The following is a 27,080-nucleotide window of genomic DNA, read 5'->3' as shown; positions in this document are numbered from 1 at the left end:
CGGTACGAGTCATCATTGGTAAACATAAAGAGACTGGAACAACAGTGAATAAGTGCCGTAGTGGACGTCCAAAAGTGCTTACAACCAGATGGCGTCGCCATATAATCGCACTTGCTCGGAAGGAACCTGCTACAAGTGCAGCAACTACTGGTGAGGTTTTTCAGACAACGTCCGACAAGACGGTTAGTGTTCTAACTATACGAAATGTATTGAATGAGGCTGACATGCATGGACGTTCTCCCAGGAAAAAGCAATACATATCGGAAATAACCGGCAGAAACGCCTGCAGTTTGCCAAGGACTACATCAGCAAGCCGATGGAGTTTCCGAACACTGTGATATTTAGCGACGAATTGAAGTTTTATGTGTTCGGATTTAATGCAAGAAAGAAAGTTTGGCGCAAGTCGAATACGCATCTCGACATCAAACACATGCATCCCACAGTGAAACATGTTGGGATATGAAATACATCGACGTGTTGCGAGGTAATTTACATGCTAGTGCATAGACATTGGGCCTTACTGGGGTGTTTCGTTTCCAGGAAGACAATGACCCAAAACATACCGCCATGAAAACCCAGGAGTGGTTACTGTACAATGCCCCCAGAATGGTTCTAACACCACCTCAGAGCCGTGATTTGAACCGCATTGCCGGCCGGGGTGGCCGAGCGGTTCTGGGCGAGACCGCGACGGTCGCAGCTTCGAATCCTGCCTCGGGCATGGATGTGTGTGATGACCTTAGGTTGGTTAGGTTTAAGTAGTTCTAAGTTCTAGGGGACTGAAGACCTCAGAAGTTAAGTCTCATAGTGCTCAGACCCATTTGAACCATTTTTTAACCCCATTGAGAACCTGTGGGCTCATCTTGACACACAAGTCAGAAAAAGGCGTCCGTCCCGTATAAACGACTTGGAGAAAGTGCTTCTGGAGGAATGGTCGAAAATTACCCCTGACATCACCAGGAATTTAATACAAAGCATTCCTAAGCGTTTACGTGCTGCTGTAGATGCTAAACGGATGCACACTAGCTATTACAAGGTGAACATCAATGAAGAAAACGAACAAACTGTCCGATTCATACGCGTGTGCCAATACTTCTTTGGATGCAGAAGAGCGATGTTTATTTTGATAACATTGTGTGTTACTTTACGAACAGGTGATTTGGAGATATTTATAACCCATGTAACGTAAGGTGCCACGTGTCTGGGTTCTGTTCTGAAATATATGTTTCGTTTAACCGACAACCGCTAAAATTGAAACGTCCCCTTAGAAAAATTATACATGACTGTGCTTAAACTGACACAGAATATTTTTAGCGCAACGCAATCTGACTTTCAGAAATCCCTACAAAAGAATGGCCCTGACTAACATTAACCTATACCTTTCACAGATCACTTACCTCACAAAAATCTTCATTACTCGAACTACTGCAATACAGCGAGCGCCACTACTGCCAGCTAAATAAAAGATTCAAACTACGGAAGGCACTAACTACTGATAGGCATAGTTAGCAAATGAAAGATTTTGATAGAGAACAAACAATGTATTTACCTTAATAATCATAAAATATATAGCAGTTCATGCCATCCAGTATTACAAATTTCAAAACTCCGCCATCTCTCTCCCCAGATCCACCACTGCTGGCGGCTCACCTCCAACTGCGCAACGCTACGCGCTGTTCACGTCCAGCTGCCCAACACTACAATGGCAGACAACAATGCAAACTAGCCACAGACTGCACACAGCACAGCCAGTGATTTTCATACAGAGAGCGCTACGTGGCAGCGGCGTTACCAATATAAGAACCTAAACAGCCTACATATAAGAACCTAAACAGCCTACTTACAAAATGTAACTGTGCCAATACTTATTGGTACGACTGTATGTGTACGCGTTGCAATACGCGCTGGACCAGCGCGACTTATGTGAAACGTGCGCGTCGCGCTGTATTGTCGTGTCACGTCACGCGTGCTATACGCGTCTCAATTTGCGCCTAGCGTTACCCTACAAACGGAAACTGTCTCAGAGCGCTGGCACCCGCGCGGCTTCGCCCTGGAGGCGCTCGGCAGGACGCGGCCAGCCGCCGCCGGCTGGAGAAGAGGACACTGCGTCATAAAGCGAAGAGCAGACCGACCTACCGGAGCAGGCGCTGGCGTCCGGTGGGGCCAACCGGGTCTCCACTGTACCTCCCACGGTGCTCTGACGTCAGTCCGGGAAAGCAGCCCTAATTGCCGGCAATTGTCAGGTGGCTGCACTTCCGGCCAGCTCCAACAGGCCCCTCTCCACCCAGGTTCTGCTCTCCCCCGTTCTCGGTTTCCTACTGCCCAACTATACCAGGTGTATTAAAAAGCAGTGGGAATTTTCCAGTTCCGCTTGTTGTATTACCCCGAGGTACGGCAGTTTTTCTTATTGTTGCATTGGTAAATAGGTATGAGAAGTATCTGTAGAGTATGACCCGTGTCGAATTCTTAGTCTGTTGACAGCTGTCACGAGACAGTTAAATTTGTTTTGGTGCTATGCTCGATAATTTATTCTGTATGGAAATGGAACATAAAATTTGTGGTGTCACCGCCAGACACCGACACCACACTTGCTAGGTGGTAGCTTTAAATCGGCCGCGGTCCATTAGTACATGTCGGACCCGCGTGTCGCCACTGTCAGTAATTGCAGACCGAGAGCCACCACACGGCAGGTCTAGAGAGACGTGCTAGCACTCGCCCCAGTTGTACGGACGACTTTGCTAGCGACTACACTGACGAAGCCTTTCTCTCATTTGCCGAGAGATAGTTAGAATATATCAGCTAAGTCCATGGCTACGACCTAGCAAGGCGCCATTACCCATTTCTAGAGAGAGTCTCACTTGTATCATCCAGAATGCTGTATACAAATGATGGATTAAAGTTAAGTATTCCAGCAGCTACGTACTTTTCTTTATAGCATTCATTACGTATCCTGTTTCAGACATAGCGCCAGCCGGCGTGTGTAGACGCGTGCATTTCGCCCTCCTCTATAAATTAGTGTACGTTGTGTTAGCTAATCTGCCAACACAACAAAATTTATATTACATTTTTCTACAGGGTGGTCGGAAATTTCCATTACAAACTTCTAGGACATGTAGAGGGTAGTGAGTACAGAACATTTTGAATAGGAACCCATGTCCGAAATAATATCATTTCCGTTGTACGACAGTTTCAGTTCAGATGTGTACCTCGTCAATGTCTGCTTGGGCAGGATGGTTCAAATGGCTCTGACCGCTATGGGACTTAGCATCTGAGGTTATAAGTCCCCTAGAATTTAGAACTACTTAAACCTAACTTACGTAAGGACATCACACACATCCATGCCCGAGGCTGCGACTGTAACGGTCGCGAGGTTCCCAATTGAAGCGCCTAGGACCGCTCTGTCACATCGGCCCCGCATGCTTAGTCTTCCTACGACACGTAATGGACCCGTTCTTGGAAGCTGTGCCATTGAATATCCGTCAGGAAATGTAGTTTCAGCATGATGGAGCACCACCTCACTTTTCACTGGCTGTCCGGAGACATCACAACAGACGGTATGCTGAATGATGGATAGGCGTGGTCCAACCGCGTGGCCGCCACGATTGCCGGATTTAACCCCTATGGACTACTTCCTGTGGGATCGTATCAAGAGACTAATTTATGTGACACCTGTAGAGACAGAGGAAGATCTGCTGGCACGTGTTCTGGCCGCTGCACAAGACATTGAAGAGACACCAGGTGGGATGGAGAGAGCGTACCCGAACATGCTTCGGAGGTACAAAGTGTGTAACAATGTTGGTGGTCGCCACATCGAGCCGCTGTTGTTATGCATCGGTACGTTGCCGCTGGTGCCGTAGATGCTGGGCTCTTGTTGTTGTCGACTAATGTAAACCATAAGTTGTAAGTTGTAAACAAATGCGTAAGTAATAAAGGAACGAGACAGTATTCTTTTCAAATAGATTGCAGCAATTGTACCAGGTCACGCCTAAGTACATTCCTCCCGTGGGTGTGGATGAGATAATCATCTGCATTAAAACTGCACGTTTCCGGACATGGCTTCCTATTCAAGACGTTATGTACTCACTACCCTCTACATGTCCTAGAAGTCTGAGACGGGAATTTGCGACCACCCTGTATAAGAGCGGAAAATGACAGCTTATTGAGAGACACGATGTGGAGGATAATGGCAAGCTCTTAAGGCTAACTAAATTGTGTGTGATGGAATCAAAGAGCGTGGTGAAACTACAGGGGGAAGTTCTCTGAAACATTAGAGGTAAAAACAGGAGTGGGACAGGGTGATATTATATCACCAGCTCTCTTCAATTTGGCGCTCAACAACACCCTGAGGAGAGTAACACAAGAATGTTCAGGAGTCACCATAGAGAAAAGATAAATGTTCTGGTTTTCCTTTACTGACGAAACGAGCTAAGAAAACCGGTCTAAGTATGAATGTAATTAAAGCTCATGGTTATAGGAAGAAGAGCTTAGTTAGGACCAAACCATCTAACAATCATGAACCCAGCAATGCAGAAGACAGATATATTGACTGACTTCGGTGTCAACATCGACCAACGAAACGTTATAGAAGAGAATTCAAGTTGGGGGAAGATGGCTTGGTGCTGTACATAACATCATAAGATGTGGGTTACCATCCAGGCGGACAAAAATAACAATATACCAGACCATCGTCAAACCGCAGTAAAAAAAAAAAAAAAGACGTAGAGAGAGAACTCATCACTTTTGTAAATAAAATACTGTGAAAAACAGACGAAGACAGATAATCTTTAAATGGCTTTCGATACTTTATTCTTTGAACAAATACAGTGGCGCATCAAAATGAAAATACATTTCTTTAGTATTGTGAAAATGAAATTTCCTATGGCAGAAAGAAGAAGAACAACTATAAAACACGAAAATACCATGTCATAATACCATCAGAGACACGAAGATATGGGTGTGGGTGATGAAGATGCAGCTAACAGGAAGGTGTGGTAGGCTGGAATGAGTCAGGCCAAGGACGAGCCGCGGTTTGTTTGGCCAGTATAGGAAGACGAAGAACGGAATATAAAAAACGCGACGTGAACTGTTTGCTTATATAAAAATAACAAAACTATATCATTCTAGATGCCATTGAATATGCCTTAGATGAAGGAATGGTGAAACATGTTTTGGATAGAATAAATTATAGTTGCAGCAGGAAAAGACAGTTTTATTTACAGAACAAGTTTTTTCTGTGCTCGCTGCGGAGGATGGCCACGCAAACAAACTTATTGCAAAAAGAGTGTATGACAATAGACGAATCACAGACAGAGAATTATCTGATGATGAAGATGGCATATCAACTCACGCCATGTAGTTTTTTCAGACGTTTTGAGTGAAAAGTGTGACCGAATAATTTTTTCGAAATTGATGAATTTAGAACAAAATCAGTGTACAGGGCATGTTGCTCAGGAGTCGCTGGATGAAGCCAATAACGATGTAGAACTACTGAAAAGTGTCATAACGGAAGATGAAACATGCGTTTACGATGTCGAAATCGTGTGTCAGTTCTGGTTCGCTGGGACCAAAAATGCTCGACAGGTTCGCCCAAATGTGAAGGTAAGCTCTGTGTTTTTACGACAGAATAGACCATTAGTTCTTGCTACAAGGTCGCACGGTCAATAAAGGATACTACAACATTCTGCAACACGGTAATGTACCTCCATCCATTTCGTTTTTTGTTCTTAATATTAGTGTGAAGAAAATTACGCAATCATTTCCCAGCCTGCACATTCGCCAGGCATGGCTCCGTGTGATTCTTTTCCCTTTCCAAAAATAGCGAAAACCTTAAAAGAACGTTGATTTACAAGCATAGATGCGATTAAAAACGTGTCGCTGAAAGATGATAGCTATCGCAAAGATTGATTTCAACAAGTGTTTTGGGTATTCGAAAAAGAGCTTCGAATTAGTGCATAATGTCTAATGGTGACAATTTTGATTGAGGTAGCACTTATGAGAACGACTAATGGAGTAAATAATTTTTTTTCAAAAATCAGTAATTTCTGTTACTTGAATAAAGTACGTTTTGCACAATATACGAGGGCTATTCAGAAAGTAAGGTCCGATCGGCCGCGAAATGAAAACCACTGTGAAAATCAAAAAATTTTTATTTGCAACAGTTAGCCACACCTTCCAGGCACCTGTCTAAATAGTCGCTGCTCCGACTTGGACATACGACGTGGCGTTGTACAAACTTTCCAGTACCCTCGTCACAGAAAGCAGCCGCCTATGCTTCCCGCAAATTCTCTGCGCTGGTCTGCCTTTCGTTATTTGCGCCAAAATGTTGTCTTCGCAGCCAGCAGTTCATGTGATCCAATTAAGGGCTGTATTATGGGTGATCACTTCCCACCGAAAACGCTGCAGCAGCGTCTTCATTTCCCCTGTAGAATTAGGCTGAGAATGGCCTTGAAGTAAGAAATGCATTACGTTAATGTTATGTGGGCTGCATAGCTTCAGGCGAAATCTCTCACTCATATTTGTTGTTTTAGCCATTTCTACGTGATCACTTTGAACTCTGAATTGGAAAGAGCGACGTAATGCGATCGACGGTACACTAAAGATACCGGTCAACACATCTGTGCAAAGTTCCATAAGATTTTCACAGTGGTTTCCATTTCGCACTTAATGGGGCCTTACTTTCCGAATATGCCCCGTACAAGGTTCAAATGGTTCAAATGGCTCTGAGCACTATGGGACTCAACTTCTGAGGTCATTAGTCCCCTAGAACTTAGAACTAGTTAAACCTAACTAACCTAAGGACATCACAAACATCCATGCCCGAGGCAGGATTCGAACCTGCGACCGTAGCGGTCTTGCGGTTCCAGACTGCAGCGCCTTTAACCGCACGGCCACTTCGGCCGACCCCGTACAAGGTGTAACAAGTATAAGCCCAGAGAATTTCTATTGGTAACTGATGTACGATGTACTGAACAACAAGACATCAGTGTGTACATCTTTTTCAGACTAATAATTATAGCTATTATGGGTACTATGTTATTAGGTCAGTTAGTTCCTCCGAGTGCTGTAGTCGGACGAAATTGAAGCGTCACCCATCCACCAGTGTCAGCCCAGTTTGCAGGTGAATATAAGTTTAATTTAGTTTGTTTATGTATTTTTGTAATATTTTGTAATGGTTGTGAATTGTCTAAAGTTTTTGTATTTTTTTTTTTAATATGTTTCATGTACGGAGAGGGCGGCGCAACGAACGGAGACAGCATCTTCGCTGCCGGGACCAGAGAGAAAATTGCTGGCCACTATACGTCGCGGGTCGACAGCCAAAGAGCGACAGAAGATCCTGGAACCGAGTTGTTGCGTCGTGCTTCTAAAAATAAAGTAAATGAGATTTTGTAATGTTTTGTACAACAATGATATCATAGGAAGTTTAATCTTATTGAAAATGTTAGTTTTTTCTCGTCAAGGCTCGGGTTCACGTCTGTATGTAGGAAGATAATAAACTGGTGGATGCTATTCAAGTTGAAATACGTGTTCTGAGGATTTATTTATGAAGAATTATGTTAATGAATTAATAATATATTTGACGAGATTATTGAATTTTGACATTGTTCATCGCGACTTTGAATCTCAAAAGTTTATTCAATGTGGTTCTAATATCGATTAAATCAGATAACGTGTATCAATATAATTTCTGAGGAGAAACAAACGACATCTAAAATTGAAAAAAGTTTACGCAAACCGATTGGCCCGAGTGACGTAATTCTGCGCATACGACCTCAAATGATGTTTTACAGTTTCGTTCAAGAACCGTTCTGAGATAATTTAAGAAGAATATAAATAATTTTGAAGTGGGTTGTAACTGACGTACGTGACGAAGTCTACGCATGGTCATATGTCGAAAGAAAATCATTTATAAAAACTACAGTGCGTGTAGCAAGAGCAAGCCATTAACGTTTATTTCACCCTGGGTGGCAGTCAGGTGTTGATGTGTGTATGCGGGAACGCCGAACAGTTAGTCTTTACTGACAGGCTAGTCCACTTAATAGTGCAATTACGACCATGCAGAAAATATCTGTTTGTACAGTTAGAGTGACGTGTCTGTGGGAAGACTGTTCTAAGCAGAGAATAAGGAAGCAACATACTGTTGTTTGTACAGCCTAATGTACCACATATAAAAATATATTCACTTATACACATTGATCCCTATATATTACATTGTATCCAGTATGGAGCCACGTCGTGTTACATCGAGTTCATCAGTGATCAGCACTATGTGACACTCTATGACACCATTGTGGAGGTGTTTACATCCATGACTGCCATCAGCGCAAATATGGATGGTACGAAGTTTTCCTCGCCAGTTAGCTATACTGTTAATTAATGTCTACATGTTCGTCACGTCACTTACTGCCAGTGCTGTAAGAGAAACTATCAAATTTTATATCTTATGTATTCAGTATTGTCGAGAGACTTGTTCGTCATAAAATATTCGTTAAACTTTACTTCCTTTACTAGATGTCATTTCTTGTAAATATTTCTTTAATTCTGTTGTAGACACTCATGACACCGAGTATGGCTGTCCACATCAAGTGCGCTTTGCTGTACATAACAAATGTACTGAATTATCATTACAATTGTTGTAAAATACGACTGATTTCTCCACTCGCCGAAGGTTACTATTTAATTTTACAGTCGAACTGAATACTTCGTAAGATACATAGTTAGTTCGAATTAATTGGTGTTGGAGACACACAGTTACCGCAAAAATGATTCACGCCCCTATTCTACGGACACAATGTTCGAATTCACAGGACGAACGAAAGGTACGCGGGCGTAAGGAATTGTAGATTTGCGAATACTGCCCACTCGATCCGATGCGGACCGAAGTGCATTCGGGAAAGGAAACGTGGCGAGTGGCAAAATGTTTCCTGTACATCATGTCATTACAGATTTGTGGTGCTGAGAATAAGAAGCCGAAGGAATTCCAAAAACTACCGAGCTGGCCCCAACACCTTGCAGAAGAGAAGGAGAGTAACGAAAAGTTTCCGTCAGTTCGACTGTGCTGGAGGTATAGGAAAATTACCGACCAGGACCGAATCAGGCACAAACCGGGTGCGGGTAATTAAACGTGCGAGAGAAGAAACGTTTCAGGAACAAACGATACAGTAATTCAAAACTCAGTAACGAATGCGAGATACGAGTTGCAACAGCTCCACGTATCGTCATACGGTTCATTTGCACGGGATTTTTGTAGTCATGTCTTGCATAATCTCAGGCTTGCTATAGCGCACGCAATTGAGAAACATTACAACAATCAAGTACTTGGCTGTGAACGACATTTGGAATAGATTCCAATACCTGGCTACTTGGAAGGAAAGTCAATGGAACTGCTTGCACTAAGGTTATTCGCATATTTTCGATTTTATGTTTATTGGCTCAAAAGACGACTGTCCAGTTTCAGTTCCATAAGCCTTTCTTGAATCGTAATTACTCTATGACGAGAGTCAAAGTCATTTTGAAACACTGACACTTAAACCGACATGCTGAACGGATATTCGGAGTGCCACTATGCCCTGTGTACAGAGAGATAACACTACATAGATCCTCTGCAGCTCCTCCTGGCTTTCACTACAATTTTATGGAGTCGGGAATTTTCGTTATATTACAAGACGATCCACGAACAACCTGATAGAACTTTCGATGTTATTCAATATGAGGTTTATGTGCAATATGGCTCAAAAGTATTTTGTACAGATAATAAATTCGGAAAACAAATTCTTTAGGTGAAACTTTGAATGAAAATAATTACCGTATCCTCATAGTGTGTTCTTCATTTCCTAATATATATTATACATTTATAATTCTTGCATCAATAATAAAACATAAATGAACAAATTACATAGGCTGAAAATTACTTTCTTTGAACTAAAGAGAAGAAAAACAATCGCGGATTGATTCATGATTTTATTGGCTCAATACCTGATTTCATAGCTCTTTGTTTGTACTATTGCTGCACATCAGGATGGCATAGAATCCACGAGTTTATCTAGTCGCGCTTGATGTATCTTCTTTCATTGCTCACACAGTTCTCTGTAGAAAGCTTCCTGGTTGGTGCAGTTTTGTTGGCGAACACGTCAATCTAGCTCAATCCAAAGATCTTTTATGGGGTTTAAGTCTGGACTTCGGCTTTACCATTATTAGATCTCCCTTTCGATCTGTTTGGTAATTGTTTTCACTTGGCCAAACGTGTGCTTCTGATCGTTGTCATGCTGGAATAGCCAATTACGAGGCATAATACGGTGTGTTAACATTTCACCTTCCATGGAACTATATATTACCCCACGGATTTTGACGAGATGACGCACACCATTTCGTGATAAACAGTCCTACACAGTGGTACTTCCTCCGCGTTTCAGGGTTTTCTGACATTCCTCTTGTTTTTCGGCCGTCGAACGGCAGTATCCTCTACGGGTAGATGAGATTAAACCTGCTTTCAGCAGTCCATAGAATTTTTTACCACTCCTCTGCTGTCCATGACGCTTACTCCACAACGAACTGTAGCCTGACCTTCCTATTTTTCGCACATATCAAAGGTTTACGAGAACGTCGCCTGCCATTCAGTTCTGTGGCTACCAAGCAACGTTTAACTGTCGAAACATGGGCCCTCACCCCGTGTTTAACCTGTAAATCGTCACGTATTGCCCGGCCAGATTTCCTGGGGGTCAGCCATCGATTGCCTTCGGATGCTCCTATCTTCGTTTTCAGTGGTGTTTCTGGGGTGACCACTTCGTGCATTGTTATATATCGTTCCCCTTCTTTTCTGAAGCCGGGCCCAAGACGCACAGGCTGTTGTGACATGCCAAACGCCTTCGCAGCGAAAGAATGAGTTTGGCCTTGACTCAGTAGTGTTACGACAGCTGGTCTGAAATCTAAAGAATATTCTGTATGTAAACAAAAGTATTAGAATTAGATCTGATTTATGTAGTTAACTTTTTTGTAGTCTTTCCATTCCATAAATTCCTATGAACCCCACGCAAACACTATTTACGGCTAAAGTCCATGCTTACCTGCGCTCGGCAATGAATACATTGGTGGCCATTAAAATTGCTACACCACGAAGACGACGTGCTACTGACGAGAAATTTAACCGACAGGAAGAAGATGCTGTGACATGCAAATTATTAGCTTTTCAGAGCGTTCACGCAAGGTTGGCGCCGGTGGCGACACCTAAAACGTGCTGACATGAGAAAAGTTTCCAACCGATTATTCATACAAAAATAGCGGTTGACCTGCGTTGCCTGGTGAAACGTTGTTGTGATGCCTTGTCTAAGGAGGAGAAATGCATACCATCACGTTTCCGACTTTGATAAAGGTCGGATTGTAGCCTATCGCGATTGCGGTTTATCGTATCGCGGCACTGCTGCTCGTGTTGGTCGAGGTCCAATGACTGTCAGCAGAATATGGAATCGGTGGGTTCAGGAGGGTAATACGGAATGCCGTGCTGAATCCCAACTGCCTCGTATCACTAGCAGTCGAGATGACAGGCATCTTATCCGCATGGCTGTAACGGACCGTGCAGCCACGTATCGATCCCTGCGTCAACAGATGGGGATTTTTGCAAGACAACAACCATCTGCACAAACAGTTCGACAACGTTGGCAGCAGCATGGACTATCAGCTCGGAGACCATGGCTGCGGTTCCCCTTGACGCTGCATCACAGACAGGAGCGCCTGCGATGGTGTACTCAACGACGAACCTTGTTGTTGTTGTTGTTGTGGTATTCAGTCCTGAGACTGGTTGGATGCAGCTCTCAATGCTATTCTGTCCTGTGCAAGCTTCTTCATCTCCCAGTACCTACTGCAACCTACATCCTTCTGAATCTGCTTAGTGTATTCATCTCTTGGTCTCCCCCTACGATTTTTACCCTCCACGCTGCCCTCCAATACTAAATTGGTGTTCCCTTGATGCCTCAGAACATGTCCTACAAACCGATCCCTTCTTCTGGTCAAGTTGTGCCACAAACTTCTCTTCTCCCCAATCCTATTCAATTCTTCCTCATTAGTTATGTGGTCCACCCACCTAATCTTCAGCATTCTTCTGTAGCACCACATTTCGAAAGCTTCTATTCTCTTCTTGTCCAAACTATTTACCGTCCATGTTTCACTTTCATACATGGCTACACTCCATACAAATACTTTCAGAAATGACTTCCTGATACTTAAATCTATATTCGATGTTAACAAATTTCTCTTCTTCAGAAACGCTTTCCTTGCCATTGCCAGTCTACATTTTGTATCCTCTCTACTTCGACCATCATCAGTTATTTTACTCCCGAAATAGCAAAACTCTTTTACTACTTTAAGTGTCTCATTTCCTAATCTAATACCCTCAACATCACCCGACTTAATTCGACTACATTCCATTATCCTCGATTTGCTTTTGTTGATGTTAATCTTATATCCTCCTTTCAAGACACTGTCCATTCCGTTCAACTGCTCTTCCAAGTCCTTTGCTGTCTCTGACAGAATTACAATGTCATCGGCGAACCTCAAAGTTTTTATTTCTTCTCCATGGATTTTAATATCTACTCCGAATTTTTCTTTTGTTACCTTTACTGTTTGCTCAATGTACAGATTGAATAACATTGGAGATAGGCTACAACCCTGTGTTACTCCCTTCCCAACCACTGCTTCCCTTTCACGTCCCTCGACTCTTATAACTGCCATCTGGTTTCTGTACAAATTGTAAATAGCCTTTCGCTCCGTGTATTTTACCCCTGCCACCTTTAGAATTTGAAAGAGTGTATTCCAGTCAACATTGTCAAAAGCTTTCTCTAAGTCTACAAATGCTAGAAACGTAGGTTTGCCTTTCCTTAATCTTTCTTCTAAGATAAGTCGTAAGGTCAGTATTGCCTCACGTGTTCTAGTATTTCTACGGAATCCAAACTGATCATCCCCGAGGTCATCTTCTACAAGTTTTTCCATTCGTCTGTAAAGAATTCGTGTTAGTATTTTGCAGCTGTGGCTTATTAAACTGATTGTTTGGTAATTTTCACATCTGTCAACACCTGCTTTCTTTGGGATTGGAATTATTATATTCTTCTTGAAGTCTGAGGGTATTTCGCCTGTTTCGTACATCTTGCTCACCAGATGGTAGAGTTTTGTCAGGACTGGCTCTCCCAAGGCCGTCAGTAGTTCCAATGGAATGTTGTCTTGTTTCGAATCAGGTCTTTCAGTGCTCTGTCAAACTCTTCACGCAGTATCGTATCTCCCATTTCATCTTCATCTACATCCTCTTCCATTTCCATAATATTGTCCTCAAGTACATCACCCTTGTATAGACCCTCTATATTCTCCTTCCACCTTTCTGCTTTCCCGTCTTTGCTTAGAACTGGGTTTCCATCTGAGCTCTTGATGTTCATACAAGTGGTTCTCTTATCTCCAAAGGTCTCTTTAATTTTCCTGTAGGTAGTATCTATACTACTCCTAGTGAGATAAGCCTCTACATCCTTACATTTGTCCTCTAGCCATCCCCGCTTAGCCATTTTGCACTTCCTGTCGATCTCATTTTTGAGACGTTTGTATTCCTTTTTGCCTGCTTCATTTACTGCATTTTTATATTTTCTCCTTTCATCAATTAAATTCAATATTTCTTCTGTTACCCAAGGATTTCTACTAGCCCTCGTCTTTTTACCTACTTGATCCTCTGCTGTCTTCACTACTTCATCCCTCAAAGCTACCCATTCTTCTTCTACTGTATTTCTTTCCCCAGTTCCTGTCAATTGTTCCCTTATGCTCTCCCTGAAACTCAGTACAACCTCTGGTTCTTTCAGTTTATCCAGGTCCCATCTCCTTAAATTCCCACCTTTTTGCAGTTTCTTCAGTTTTAATCTACAGGTCATAACCAATAGATTGTGGTCAGAGTCCACATCTGCCCCTGGAAATGTCTTACAATTTAAAACCTGGTTCCTAAATCTTTGTCTTACCATTATATAATATATCTGATATCTTTTAATATCTCCAGGGTTCTTCCATGTATACAACCTTCCATCATGATTCTTAAACCAAGTGTTAGCTATGATTAAGTTGTGCTCTGTGCGAAATTCTACCAGGCGGCTTCCTCTTTCATTTCTTAGCCCCAATCCATATTCACCTACTATGTTTCCTTCTCTCCCTTTTCCTACACTCGAATTCCAGTCCCCCATGACTATTAAATTTTCGTCTCCCTTCACTATCTGAATAATTTCTTTTATATCATCATACATTTCTTCCATTTCTTCGTCATCTGCAGAGCTAGTTGGCATATAAACTTGTACTACTGTAGTAGGTGTGGGCTTCGTATCTACCTTGGCCACAATAATGCGTTCACTATGCTGTTTGTAGTAGCTTACCCGCATTCCTATTTTCCTATTCATTATTAAACCTACTCCTGCATTACCCCTATTTGACTTTGTGTTTATAACCCTGTAGTCACCTGACCAGAAGTCTTGTTCCTCCTGCCACCGAACTTCACTAATTCCCACTATATCTAACTTTAACCTATCCATTTCCCTTTTTAAATTTCCTAACGTACCTACCGGATGAAGTGATCTGATATTCCACGCTCCGATCCGTAGAACGCCAGTTTTCTTTCTCCTGATAACGACATCCTCTTGAGTAGTCCCCGCCCGGAGATCCGAATGGGGGACTATTTTACCTCCGGAATATTTTCCCCAAGAGGACGCCATCATTATTTAATCATACAGTAAAGCTACATGCCCTCGGGAAAAATTACGGCCGTAGTTTCCCCTTGCTTTCAGTCGTTCGCAGTACCAGCACAGCAAGGCCGTTTCGGTTATTGTTACAAGGCCAGATCAGTCAATCATCCAGACTGTTGCCCCTGCAACTACTGAAAAGGCTGCTGCCCCTCTTCAGCAACTACACGTTTGTCTGGCCTCTCAACAGATACCTCTCCGTTGTGGTTGTACCTACGGTACGGCTATCTGTATCGCTGAGGCACGCAAGCCTCCCCACCAACGGCAAGGTCCATGGTTCATGGGGGGGGGGGGGACGAACCTGGGTGCACGAATAGCAAAATGTCAATTTTTCGGATGAATCCAGATTCTGTTTACAGCATCATGATGGTCGCATCCGTGTCTGGCGACATCGCGGTGAATGCACATTGGAAGCATGTATTCGTCATCGCCATACTGGCCTATTACCCGGCGTGATGGTATGGGGTGCCATTGGTTACACGTCTCGGTCACCTCTTGTTCGCATTGACGGCACTTTGAACATTGTATGTTACATTTCAGATATGTTACGACCCGTGGCTGTACCCTTCATTCGATCCCTGGGAAATCCTACATTTCAGCAGGATAATGCAGGACCGCATGTTGCAGGTCCTGTACGAGTCTTTCTGGATACAGAAAATGTTCGACTGCTGCCCTGGCCAGAACATTCTCCAGATCTCTCACCAATTGAAAACGTGTGGTCAATGGTGGCCGAGCAACTGGCTCGTCACAATACAACACTGCATGGGCAGCTGTACCTGTACACTCCATCCAAGCTCTGACTCAATGCCCAGGCGTATCAAGGCCATTATTACGGCGAGAGGTGGTTTTTCTGGGTACTGATTTGTCAGGATCTGTGCACCCAAATTGCGTGAAAATATAGTCACATGTCAGTTTTAGTATAATATATTTGTCCAATGAATACCCGTTTATCATCTGCATTTCTTCTTGGTGTAGCAATTTTAATGGCCAGTAGTGTACATATAACCGCGGAGAGGCCAAACAGTCTTTGGTCTCAACATCCGGTTCGTTTTCATTCCGCGTATAGAGAAACACGTCTACCAAGCTACTAGTTCGACTACAAAAAACTGTTGAGAGTTACTGCATATTGTGAAATGTAGCAGTCGTAGAACAGGTGTGGTTCGCACGGACTTACATTGTCTGACGATTTTTTTCTCTTACGAACGTCTTGCTGCATTCAGCATTCTATAAACTCTCCAGTTAACTCACACATTTGGTCTGGTACCCTGTATGCACGTATCTTGCTCGTCAGGTGACTTGGCGAAAGTCTACTGAACTGTTTTCCAGCAGTCATGGAACATGGCATCAACCCGGGCGGCGGCACCCACTGCTTTCTGGGTATAGTGGACGAAAAGGTGGAAATGTGGGTCACGTGATCCTTGTTTTGTAACCGTTCCTCTGCAGCGGATATGTTCGGTCTCCAGAAATCTCATAATATGGCTCTGAGCACTATGCGACTTAACTTCTGAGGTCATCAGTCGCCTAGAACTTAGGACTAATTAAACCTACCTAACCTAAGGACATCACACACATCCATGCCCGAGGCAGGGTTCGAACCTGCGACCGTAGCAGTCCCGCGGTTCCGGACTGAGCGCCTAGAACCGCTATACCACCGCGGCAGGCCAAATTTCATAATAAGATAGGGTAAAACATATTCCGGAATTCTACAGCAGACCGACGTCAGCGATACAGACTTATAAATTTGTACGTCTGTGCGAGGACCCTTCTTGAAAACGGTAATGACCTGAGCAGTTTTCCAGTAGCTAGCATGGTTTCGATCCTCCAGGGATCTAGGGTACAATGTTTCTAATAGAGGGCCAAATTCTTTCGCATACTCTGCGTGGAGTCATATTAGTGAACTTGTTCTGCTTAGATGCATTATGTCTGCAATCCGTATGACGCTCAGTTCCCATTATTACACATTTTGACACATGTCGATATGTGATGTTTATCTTCTTATATGCTCTTTTTTTATTATGTCTGAGGAAAGCACAAGACTGGCTAGCTTTGGAGGAAGGTTTCAGTCTGCCTTGGTGGAAAGCGAACGGGCTGAGTGACCACGTAGCGATTCCGGCCGCACCACAGAAGGTTTGTCACAGAGGCTTGTTGGAAGGAGGCCGGATTCATGGGTGCTGCTTTCCGCAGAAGTGTCTTTAGGAAGCCCCTGGCTGTCCATATCGGCTAAGAATGCGGTTTTCTCCTTTGAAATGAATTGCCGACTAGTCCCCCAAAAATTGCCATGTGTAACGAATTCACCTTCCGGTACACACAGAACCCAGAAAAAAAACAATACTGAGCCGCTAGCCTAGTGTGGGACAACTCGTTGTCCTACCTCTAAAATCTGGTTATCCAATCATGTGAATCTTGTCCGCCATCGTGCTTCGACGCGAAGGCCTCGACTAATGAGCGGAACCTAGCTAGGAGTCAACCTTCTGAGTAGTAAAATGCATTCAGTGGGCCAATAACGGTACATTTGTGCAGGGTTCCCTATATTCTGTATAAGTATGCAAAATTGACTGTGTCAATTCCTACAGCTCCAACCCCCCAAATTTAATTTGTCGAGAGGTAGAGTGTCATGAAGAGACAACGATTCCGTTTCGGGACCTGTTGTGAACAGAATGACTGGACCCGTCCTGACGTCTATGTCTGCTATTCTCGGCCACCAACGACGCTGAGTTTTAAGCAATTTTCGCATTTCGCAATTGGCATTGTCCGGTATCTGTGCAGATCACAATTTGCAGGACTTGCAGTGCAGCTTGGGTTGCATGATTACTTGTCTTATTTCGCGAGTCTTGCACTTGATTATTTCGCGTTTGCGAGCAGTGCACATTTCAAAAGTTTGCTGTGCATCCCAAGTAGTCTTCCAAAATATTTGACGTGTGTGTTAGGGCTACATTCATTTGCAGTCAAGCTTCTACGGAGCCACTGTTTGCCATTAATGTTCAGAGAACTGGTATCACCTCACGACAATAACTGCCTAAAAGTAATGTACTTCGGTTCATACAGAAATTCGTTCACAACAAACTGATATTGTTCATAGAATTCTTGCTTTGCAGTTATAAACTCGATTGTCCGACAACTAATCCTAACTAGACGATCGCTAAATAATAAACATAGTTAACTACCTGCATATCTAAGTTATTGTGTCACTGTGACGGTATTTAGGTTGGAATATAGGTGCTCATGCTTCGGAGATTAATGTATAGCGAGCACTGCACGTGCTCGTCTAGCATTTCTGTGTTGAAGTCTTAACTGAGGTAGGCAGAGAGCAGCCACAACTGCCGAGCCTTAGCACGACTGTAGTAGTAGTACAAAGAATCTCTCCACAGCCTGTCGTGATTTTCAGAACATCCTCAACAGTACCTTGTGAACAGCTCGCTGTACTCACCGGCGGCCGAGTACAGAGTGGGCATCCAGTCCGTGATGTGCATCAGTTGCCGGGACACCCGGGGCTTCAACCTCGGACTCCAGACTGCGGCGACGCCGCGCACGCCACCCTCCCAGGGTGTGCCCTTCATCTGCAAAAAGCACGCATAACACTGAAAAAACCAGCGAAAGCAGAGTGTGGACATACGGAAATTCAACAATAGTGACATCAGGTCCGAGAACAAAAGTCACATGTTGGTCGTTCCAGTGCTTAAGAACCAATTCACACCTGCAAAGTAAACAGACTTTCAGCCCGGTCTGTCGGTTTATCCGTAGACAGTGATTTCCTAATGTCAAGACATGTCACAGTGAACAAAATAAGTGTGCGGAAATCTATTGCAGTGCAGCGGACCAGAGACAGAAGTAATTTCTCCTTGCCTGCAGGAGACAGTCTGTAACAACTATGGGTCACAAATCCTCATTTGTTTAGTGTCAGTCAAACAACCTGAGCACTGAAACAGACAACCGCCGTGATGAGAGAGTGTTTTTCGGCGATTGCGACCATGGAAAGCAACGTTACTTTTTATTTGCGAAACAAAACGTAAAAGAGGAATTTGTGTAAGTACACTACTGGCCATTAAAATTGCTACACCAAGAGGAACGCAGATGATAAACGGGTATTCATTGGACAAATATATTATACTAGAACTGACATGTGATTACATTTTCACGCAATTTGGGTGCACAGATCCTGAGAAATCAGTACCCAGAACAACCACCTCTGGCCTTAATAACGGCCTTGATACGCCTGGGCATTGAGTCAAACGGAGCTTGGATGGCGTGTACAGGTACAGCTGCCCATACAGCTTCAACACGATTCTACAGTTCATCAATAGTAGTGACAGGCGCATTGTGACGAGCCAGTTGCTCGGTCACCATTCACCAGACGCTTTCAATTGGTGAGAGATCTGGAGAATGTTCTGGCCAGGGCAGCAGTCGAACATTTTCTGTATCCAGAAAGGCCCGTACAGGACCTGCAACATGCGGTCGCGCATTTTCCTGCTGAAATGTAGGGTTTCGCAGGGTTCGAATGAAGGGTGGAGCCACGGGTCATAACACATCTGAAATGTAATGTTCACTGTTCAAAGTGCCGTCAATGCGAAAAAGAGGTGACCGAGACGTGGAACCAATGGCACCCCATACCATCACGCCGGGTGATACGCGAGTATGGCGATGACGAATACACGCTTCCAATGTGCGTTGACCGCGATGTCAACAAACACGGATGCGACCATCTTGATGCTGCAAACATAACCTGGATTCATCCGAAAATATGTTTTGCCATTCGTGCACCCAGGTTCGTCGTTGAGTACACCATCGCAGGCGCTCCTGCCTGTGATGCAGCGTCAAGGGTAACCGCAGCCACGATCTCCGAGCTGATAGTCCATGCTGCTGCAAAGTCGTCGAACTGTTCGTGCAGATGGTTGTTGTCTTGGAAACGTCCCCACCTGTTGATTCAGGGATCGAGACGTGGTTGCACGATCCGTCACCTCGACTGCTAGTGATACGAGGCCGTTGGGATCCAGCACGGCGTTCCGTGTTACCCTCCTGAACCCACCGATTCCATACTCCGCTAAAAGTCATTGGATCTCGACCAACGCGAGCAGCAATGTTGCGATACGATAAACCGCAATCGCGATAGGCTACAATACGACCTTTTTCAAAGTCGGGAACGTGATGATACGCATTTCTCCTCCTTACACGAGGCATCACAACAACGTTTCACCAGGCAGCGCCGGTGATGTGCTGTTTGTGTATGAGAAATCGGTTGGAAACCTTCCTCATGTCAGCACGTTGTGGGTGTCGCCACCGGCGCCTACCTTGGGTGAATGCTCTGAAAAGCTAATCGTTTGCATATTACAGCATCTTCTTACTGTCGGTTAAATTTCGCGTCTGTAGAACATTATCTTTGTGGTGTAGCAATTTTAATGGCCAGTAGTGTATATAGGGTATCTTACATCTCAGTGTAGGCATTAGGAAGCGGGCCACTACTAACAAAAGTTACCTCACAGTAAAATTTAAAACCAAAGAAAAGTATTGAATAGCTCCATTGTCGTGTTGCTATGAATGACAGTTCGTGGGATATATCTGCGCTGGCAGTTAGCAGAGTTCAAGCCTCGCCGGCAGTCAGTACAATTGAGTGTTGGTAGGCTAGGCAGATTTCAGATTTGCCCATAAATCTGGACGAATGCGTTTCCTGCTGTGAATCTGTGACCGATGCAGACTAGTTACATATTGGGAAAATTTTTATCTGATGTTCATTACTGTAGGAAAAGCGCATGAATTACATTAATGGATCGTTTTCGCCTATGGATGAGGATTTGCAAGATCGCTTTCCGATCGGAGCACACTACTTAATAACGACTGTGGTTTTCTTATGCTAACTACGGAAATAAAATAATAGGCAAACATTTTGAAACATCGACTGCTAATTGTCTGACTCTAAAGATCGGAGTCCCATATAGCAGCAACGGACTTGAACTAATAGTAATACGTGATGAAAACCCTACAGCTCTCCTTACCTTGGACTGGAACAACTACCTGGAGTGAATACACCAGGTCAGCACAAAAAATTCAAAAATTTGCAATCTTGTTCCGACACGTAAATGTCCAACTACAACTCCTACACGAACTGTAGTCTCAGTACCAATAGGGCTAGCATAGTGTAGACAGTAACAACATTTTTAGAGGGGAGTCATAATCATAGTTAAGATTAAAACTGTCGCATCTTCACATCATCTTACGCCATTCCGTCATTTTTTCGTGATGCAAAAGGCAAAAATGAAATCCAGAGATAGCAGGATGGAAAGAATATAAAGGTGGAATCTCCTGTTGGCGACGAGGTTATTATGGTAGAAGGAGAAACTAGGACGGGGGTGGAAACTAGGCTGTGCCCTGCAAAGAAACAATCTGGGCCTTCGTGTTCAGCTGTTTAGAGGAATCGTGACAAAGTTCAAATGGTTCAAATGGCTCTGAGCACTATGGGACTTAACATCTATGGTCATCAGTCCCCTAGAACTTAGAACTACTTAAACCTAACTAACCTAAGGACAGCACACAACACCCACCCATCACGAGGCAGAGAAAATCCCTGACCCCGCCGGGAATCGAACCCGGGAACCCGGGCGTAGGAAGCGAGAACGCTACCGCACGACCACGAGATGCGGGCGAATAGTGACAAAGACGTATCTGAATGAACCGGCGGAATTTCGAACCGGTGTCTTCCAGAATACGGTTCCAGTGTCTCAATCACTGCACTACCTTGCTGGGTTGATACAATGAGAGATCTCCATTACTCTTGTATGGTCCAGCCGATATTCATAATGTTGTGCAGTACCTCAAGGTATAGTACATAAACGTCCACCTCTATTACTTGTAAAGCCGTACAGTGACATTACATTGTGCGAAAAGGAAAATATATAATTAAATTGCTTTTTACTAATAGATGCAATACAGAAAAAACCATGTTATGGATTGATATGTATCGGTCCATTGTTATCAGGAAAGTCGACTAGAATCAAGAACTTCATTAAAAAAATCCATTTTTTGCAAGTCATTTCGGGACTCAGAATTTTAATCTTTCATTAATATTACTTCACCTTGTTACACGCCTTTTAGTGGATTTGTTATACAATTTTGGTTCAGTGTTGTGTTTTAGTACTTTGTCTAATACATCCTTCTGACGCTAGAACAATGAGCAATACAGAAAGAAATATCTACACTCCAATCAATAGCCTGGAAAGACAATTTCACGCAAACATACAAAACTCACAAAAATGGTTCAAATGGCTCTGAGCACTATGGTACTTAACTTCTGAGGTCATCAATCGCCTAGAACGTAGAACTACTTAAACCTAACTAACCTAAGGACATCACACACACCCATGCCCGAGGCAGGATTCGAACCTGCGACCGTAGCGGTCGCGCGGTTAAAGACTGTAGCACCTAGAACCGCTCGGCCGCCCAGGCAGGCTACAAAACTCAAATACCAGCCAATACACCGTAATACGATAAGGTGATGGGATACGTCCTTATATCGTGCCAGACTTCCTTTTGTCCGGTGTACGGGGGTTACAGTTGTTTCCTCTGAACCTGTCCCTAATTTGCGCAGCTCAGACTCTAATTTGTCCATGGCCGCTGTCGCATGAAAATCTGCGTCTTCACGTACTTTCGTGTCGATGCACTGCTCCGCGTCATTTTGCCGCTTTTCCACGCTTTCGACCGTCATCTTCAAAATGATCACCGCCTCTCGTCCTTGCTGTTCTGTGCGTTTACTCATTTTCGCTGCTTCAGCTGCTACACGTCTTGCGAAACTTTCTGTTACTCTCTTGGTGCTCTCTGCCGCCTTCTTAGCATCATGTGCAACATTTAAACGTTTCGTTGCTTTGGTGTTTACTTTACGTAGTTTTTCCTGGTGTTTATTTACCCATGACTTGTGTTCGTCTCGCATCTGATTTACCTGAGCACCGATAATTTTGATGTCCGTCCTCGTCTCATTATTATCTCGTACTAACTCATTAATTTTCTCCTCCAAATTTCTTCTCCATACCCATTAAATTTGTGGTGTCACCGCCAGACACCACACTTGCTAGGTGGTAGCTTTAAATCGGCCGCGGTCCATTAGTATATGTCGGACACGCGTGTCGCCACTGTCAGTAATTGCAGACCGAGCGCCACCACACGGCAGGTCTAGAGAGACGTACTAGGACTCGCCCCAGTTGTACGGACGACTTTGCTAGCGACTACACTGACGAAGCCTTTCTCTCATTAGCCGAAAGATAGTTAGAATAGCCTTCAGCTAAGTCCATGGCTACGACCTAGCAAGGCGCCATTAACCATTTCTAGAGAGAGTCTCACTTGTATCATCAAGAATGCTGTATACAAATGATGGATTAAAGTTAAGTATTCCAGCAGCTACGTACTTTTCTTTATAGCATTCATTACGTATCCTGTTTCAGATCTAACGCCAGCCGGGTTGTGTAAACGCGTGCCTTTCGGTTACCCGTCACTGTGGACTGGCTGTCTTGTCAGTCCACTACAAAAATTACCACCAAATTGAAGTCCTCTCCCTTTTCCTCAGTATCGTGATCTCCGACCTCATACATGATTTCTGCGTTGTTGAATCCACAATAGCTCGTTCCGATATCGCCCTGTTTTCTCTGTCCGGGTTTCTAACAAGCACCGCTGCTTCGATACGTTGTGGTACGCTCACATCTTCTATGTAGTATGGACTCAACAAGGCGTCGGAAGTTCGCTGCAGAAGCATTGAGCCGTGCCGCCTCTGTAGCTGTCCGTCACTACGCCAAGTGCTGCCAGTGCTGGATTTTGTGCACGAACCGACCTCTCCATTATGTCCCATAAATGTTCGACGCCTTTCGTGTCGGGCGATCGGGGTGGCAAAATCAGTTTCTCGAATTGTTCAGATTTTTCTCCAAACCAACAGCGAACAACTGAGGCCCGGTGACATGGCGTACTCTCATCCATATGATTTCCATCGTTGTTTGGGACCATGAAGTCCATGAATGGTTACAAATGGTCTCCAAGTAGTTCAGTTGGACCAGCGGACCCAGTTCATTCCAAGTAAACACAACCAACACCGTTATGGAGCCACCAACAGCTCGCACAGTGCCTTGTTGGCAACTGGTTAGGTACACGGCTTCGTGGGGTTTGCGCAACACTCGAACTCTACCATTAGCTCTCACTTACTGAAATCTGGACTCATCCAACCAGGCCACGATTTTCCAGTCGGTTTGTCTCCAACCGAAATGGTCACGAGACCAGGAGAGGCGCTGTAGGCGATGTGGTGCTGTTAGCAAAGGCATTCGCGTCAGTCGCCTGTTGCCATAGCCCACTAATGCCAAATTTTCCGCATTTTGCTAATGAATACGTTCGTCGCAGGTCCCACACTGAGTTCTGCGGTTTTTTCAATATTGCTCGTTTGTTAGCACTGACAACCTTACCCAAACGCCGCTGCTCTCGGCTGTTAACTGAAGGCCACTGCATTGTCCGTGGTAGAGGTAATGTCTGAAATTTGGTATTCTCGGCACATTCCTGACACTGTGGATCTTGGAATATTCAATTCCCTAATCATTTCCAAAGTGGAAAGTCCCATGCCGCTAACTACAACTACCAACGCGCGTTCAAAGTCTGTTAATTCCCGTCGGAAGCCTTTTCACATGAATCACCTGAGCACAAATGACAACTCCATCAAAGAATTGCCCTTTTATACCTTGTGCACCAGATATTACTTCCACCTGATTTTATGTATATCGGTATCCCATGACATTAGTCACCTTAGTGTACAACATTAACAAAAGAAACCCTGTTGTTGTTGTTGTTGTTGTGGTCTTCAGTCCTGAGACTGGTTTGATGCAGCTCTCCATGCTACTCTATCCTGTGCAAGCTTCTTCATATCCCAGTACCTACTGCAACCTACATCCTTCTGAATCTGCTTAATGTATTCATCTCTTGGTCTCCCCCTACGATTTTTACACTCCACTCTGCCCTCCAATACTAAATTGGTGATCCCTTGATGCCTCAGAACATGTCCTACCAACCGACCCCTTTTTCTGGTCAAGTTGTGCCACAAACTTCTCTTCTCCCCAATCCTAATCAATACTTCCTCATTAGTTATGTGATCTACATATCTAATCTTCAGCATTCTTCTGTAGCACCACATTTCGAAAGCTTCTATTCTCTTCTTTTCCAAACTATTTACCGTCCATGTTTCACTTCCATACATGGCTACACTCCATACAAATACTTTCAGAAATGACTTCCTGACACTTAAATCTATACTCGATGTTAACAAATTTCTCTTCTTCAGAAACGCTTTCCTTGCCATTGCCAGTCTACATTTTATATCCTCTCTACTTCGGCCATCATCAGTTATTTTGCTCTCCAAATAGCAAAACTCCTTTACTACTTTAAGTGTCTCATTTCCTAATCTAATACCCTCAACATCACCCGACTTCATTCGACTACATTCCATTATCCTCGTTTTGCTTTTGTTGATGTTCATCTTATATCCTCCCTTCAAGACACCATCCATTCCGTTCAACTGCTCTTCCAAGTCCTTTGCTGCCTCTGACAGAATTACAATGTCATCGGCGAACCTCAAAGTTTTTATTTCTTCTCCATGCATTTTAATACCAACTCCGAATTTTTCTTTTGTTTCCTTTACTGCTTGCTCAGTATACAGATTGAATAACATCGGGGACAGGCTACAACCCTGTCTTACTCCCTTCCCCACCACTGCTTCCCTTTAATGTCCCTCGACTCTTATAACTGCCATCTGGTTTCTGTACAAATTGTAAATAGCCTTTCGCTCCCTGTATTTTACCCCTGCCACCTTTAGAATTTGAAAGAGAGTGTTCCAGTCAACATTGTCAAAAACTTTCTCTAAGTCTACAAATGCTAGAAACGTAGGTTTGCCTTTCCTTAATCTTTCTTCTAAGATAAGTCGTAAGGTCAGTATTGCCTGACGTGTTCCAGTATTTCTTCGGAATCCAAACTGATCTTCCCCGAGGTCGGCCTCCACTAGCTTTTCCATTCGTCTGTAAAGAATTCGTGTTAGTATTTTGCAGCTGTGGCTTATTAAACTGATTGTTCGGTAATTTTCACATCTGTCAACACTTGCTTTCTTCGGGATTGGAATTATTATATTCTTCTTGAAGTCTGAGGGTATTTTGCCTGTCTCATACATCTTGCTCACCAGATGGTAGAGTTTTGTCAGGACTGGCACTCCCAAGGCCGTCAGTAGTTCTAATGGAATGTTGTCTACTCCGGGGGCCTTGTTTCGACTCAGGTCTTTGAGTGCTCTGTCAAACTCTTCACGCAGTATCGTATCTCCCATTTCATCTTCATCTACATCCTCTTCCATTTCCATAATATTGTCCTCAAGTACATCGCCCTTGTATAAACCCTCTATATACTCCTTCCACCTTTCTGCTTTCCCTTCTTTGCTTAGAACTGGGTTTCCATTTGGGCTCTTGATGTTCATACAAGTGGTTTTCTTATCTCCAAAGGTCTCTTTAATTTTCCTGTAGGCAGTATCTATCCTACCCCTAGTGAGATAAGCCTCTACAGCCTTACATTTGTCCTCTAGCCATCCCTGCTTAGCCATTTTGCACTTCCTGTCGATCTCATTTTTGAGACGTTTGTATTCCTTTTTGCCTGCTTCATTTACTGCATTTTTATATTTTCTCCTTTCATCAATTAAATTCAATATTTCTTCTGTTACCCAAGGATTTCTACCAGCCCTCGTCTTTTTACCTACTTGATCCTCTGCTGCCTTCACTACTTCATCCCTCAGAGCTACCCATTCTTCTTCTATTGTATTTCTTTCCCCCATTCCTGTCAATTGTTCCCTTATGCTCTCCCTGTAACTCTGTACAACTTCTGGTTCTTTCGGTTTATCCAGGTCCCATCTCCTTAAATTCCCACCTTTTTGCAGTTTCTTCAGTTTTAATCTACAGGTCATAACCAATAGATTGTGGTCAGAGTCCACATCTGCCCCTGGAAATGTCTTACAATTTAAAACCTGGTTCCTAAATCTCTGTCTTACCATTATATAATCTATCTGATACCTTTTAGTTAGACGAAAAGCCACATACGTACCAGAGGAATACATGGGAAAACTGTCAAACAAGATGAACAATTTATAAAAAATGCACCCATAAAACTAGCATTCAGAACTATTAACAACCTTAACACGAGATGATGATGATATGTGGTTTGTGGGGTGCTCAACTGCGCGGTCATCAGCGCCCGTACAAATGGTTCAAATGGTTCTAAGCACTATGGGACTTAACGTCTGAGGTCATCAGTCCCCTAGACATAGAACTACATAAACCTAACCAACCTAAGGAC

The 27,080-nt window shown here is 43.7% G+C and overlaps 1 protein-coding gene across 1 annotated transcript in view; it reads right to left on the bottom strand.

The window, feature by feature from the left end:
* The window catches only part of LOC126176647 (arylsulfatase B-like), a 437,026-nt gene that overhangs the window by 114,369 nt on the left and 295,577 nt on the right, over window positions 1-27,080 (bottom strand). Inside the window, exon 7 of the mRNA XM_049923804.1 lies at window positions 18,172-18,301. Coding sequence (XP_049779761.1) covers window positions 18,172-18,301 — 130 coding nt within the window. The remainder of the gene's footprint in view (window positions 1-18,171; window positions 18,302-27,080) is intronic.

Source organism: Schistocerca cancellata, chromosome 3 (genome assembly GCF_023864275.1).
Source record: "Schistocerca cancellata isolate TAMUIC-IGC-003103 chromosome 3, iqSchCanc2.1, whole genome shotgun sequence".
In the NCBI taxonomy this organism is placed as follows: Eukaryota; Metazoa; Arthropoda; class Insecta; order Orthoptera; family Acrididae; genus Schistocerca; species Schistocerca cancellata.
Note: the sequence above shows the minus strand (reverse complement) of the source record. Positions and strands in the feature narration are given on the sequence as shown.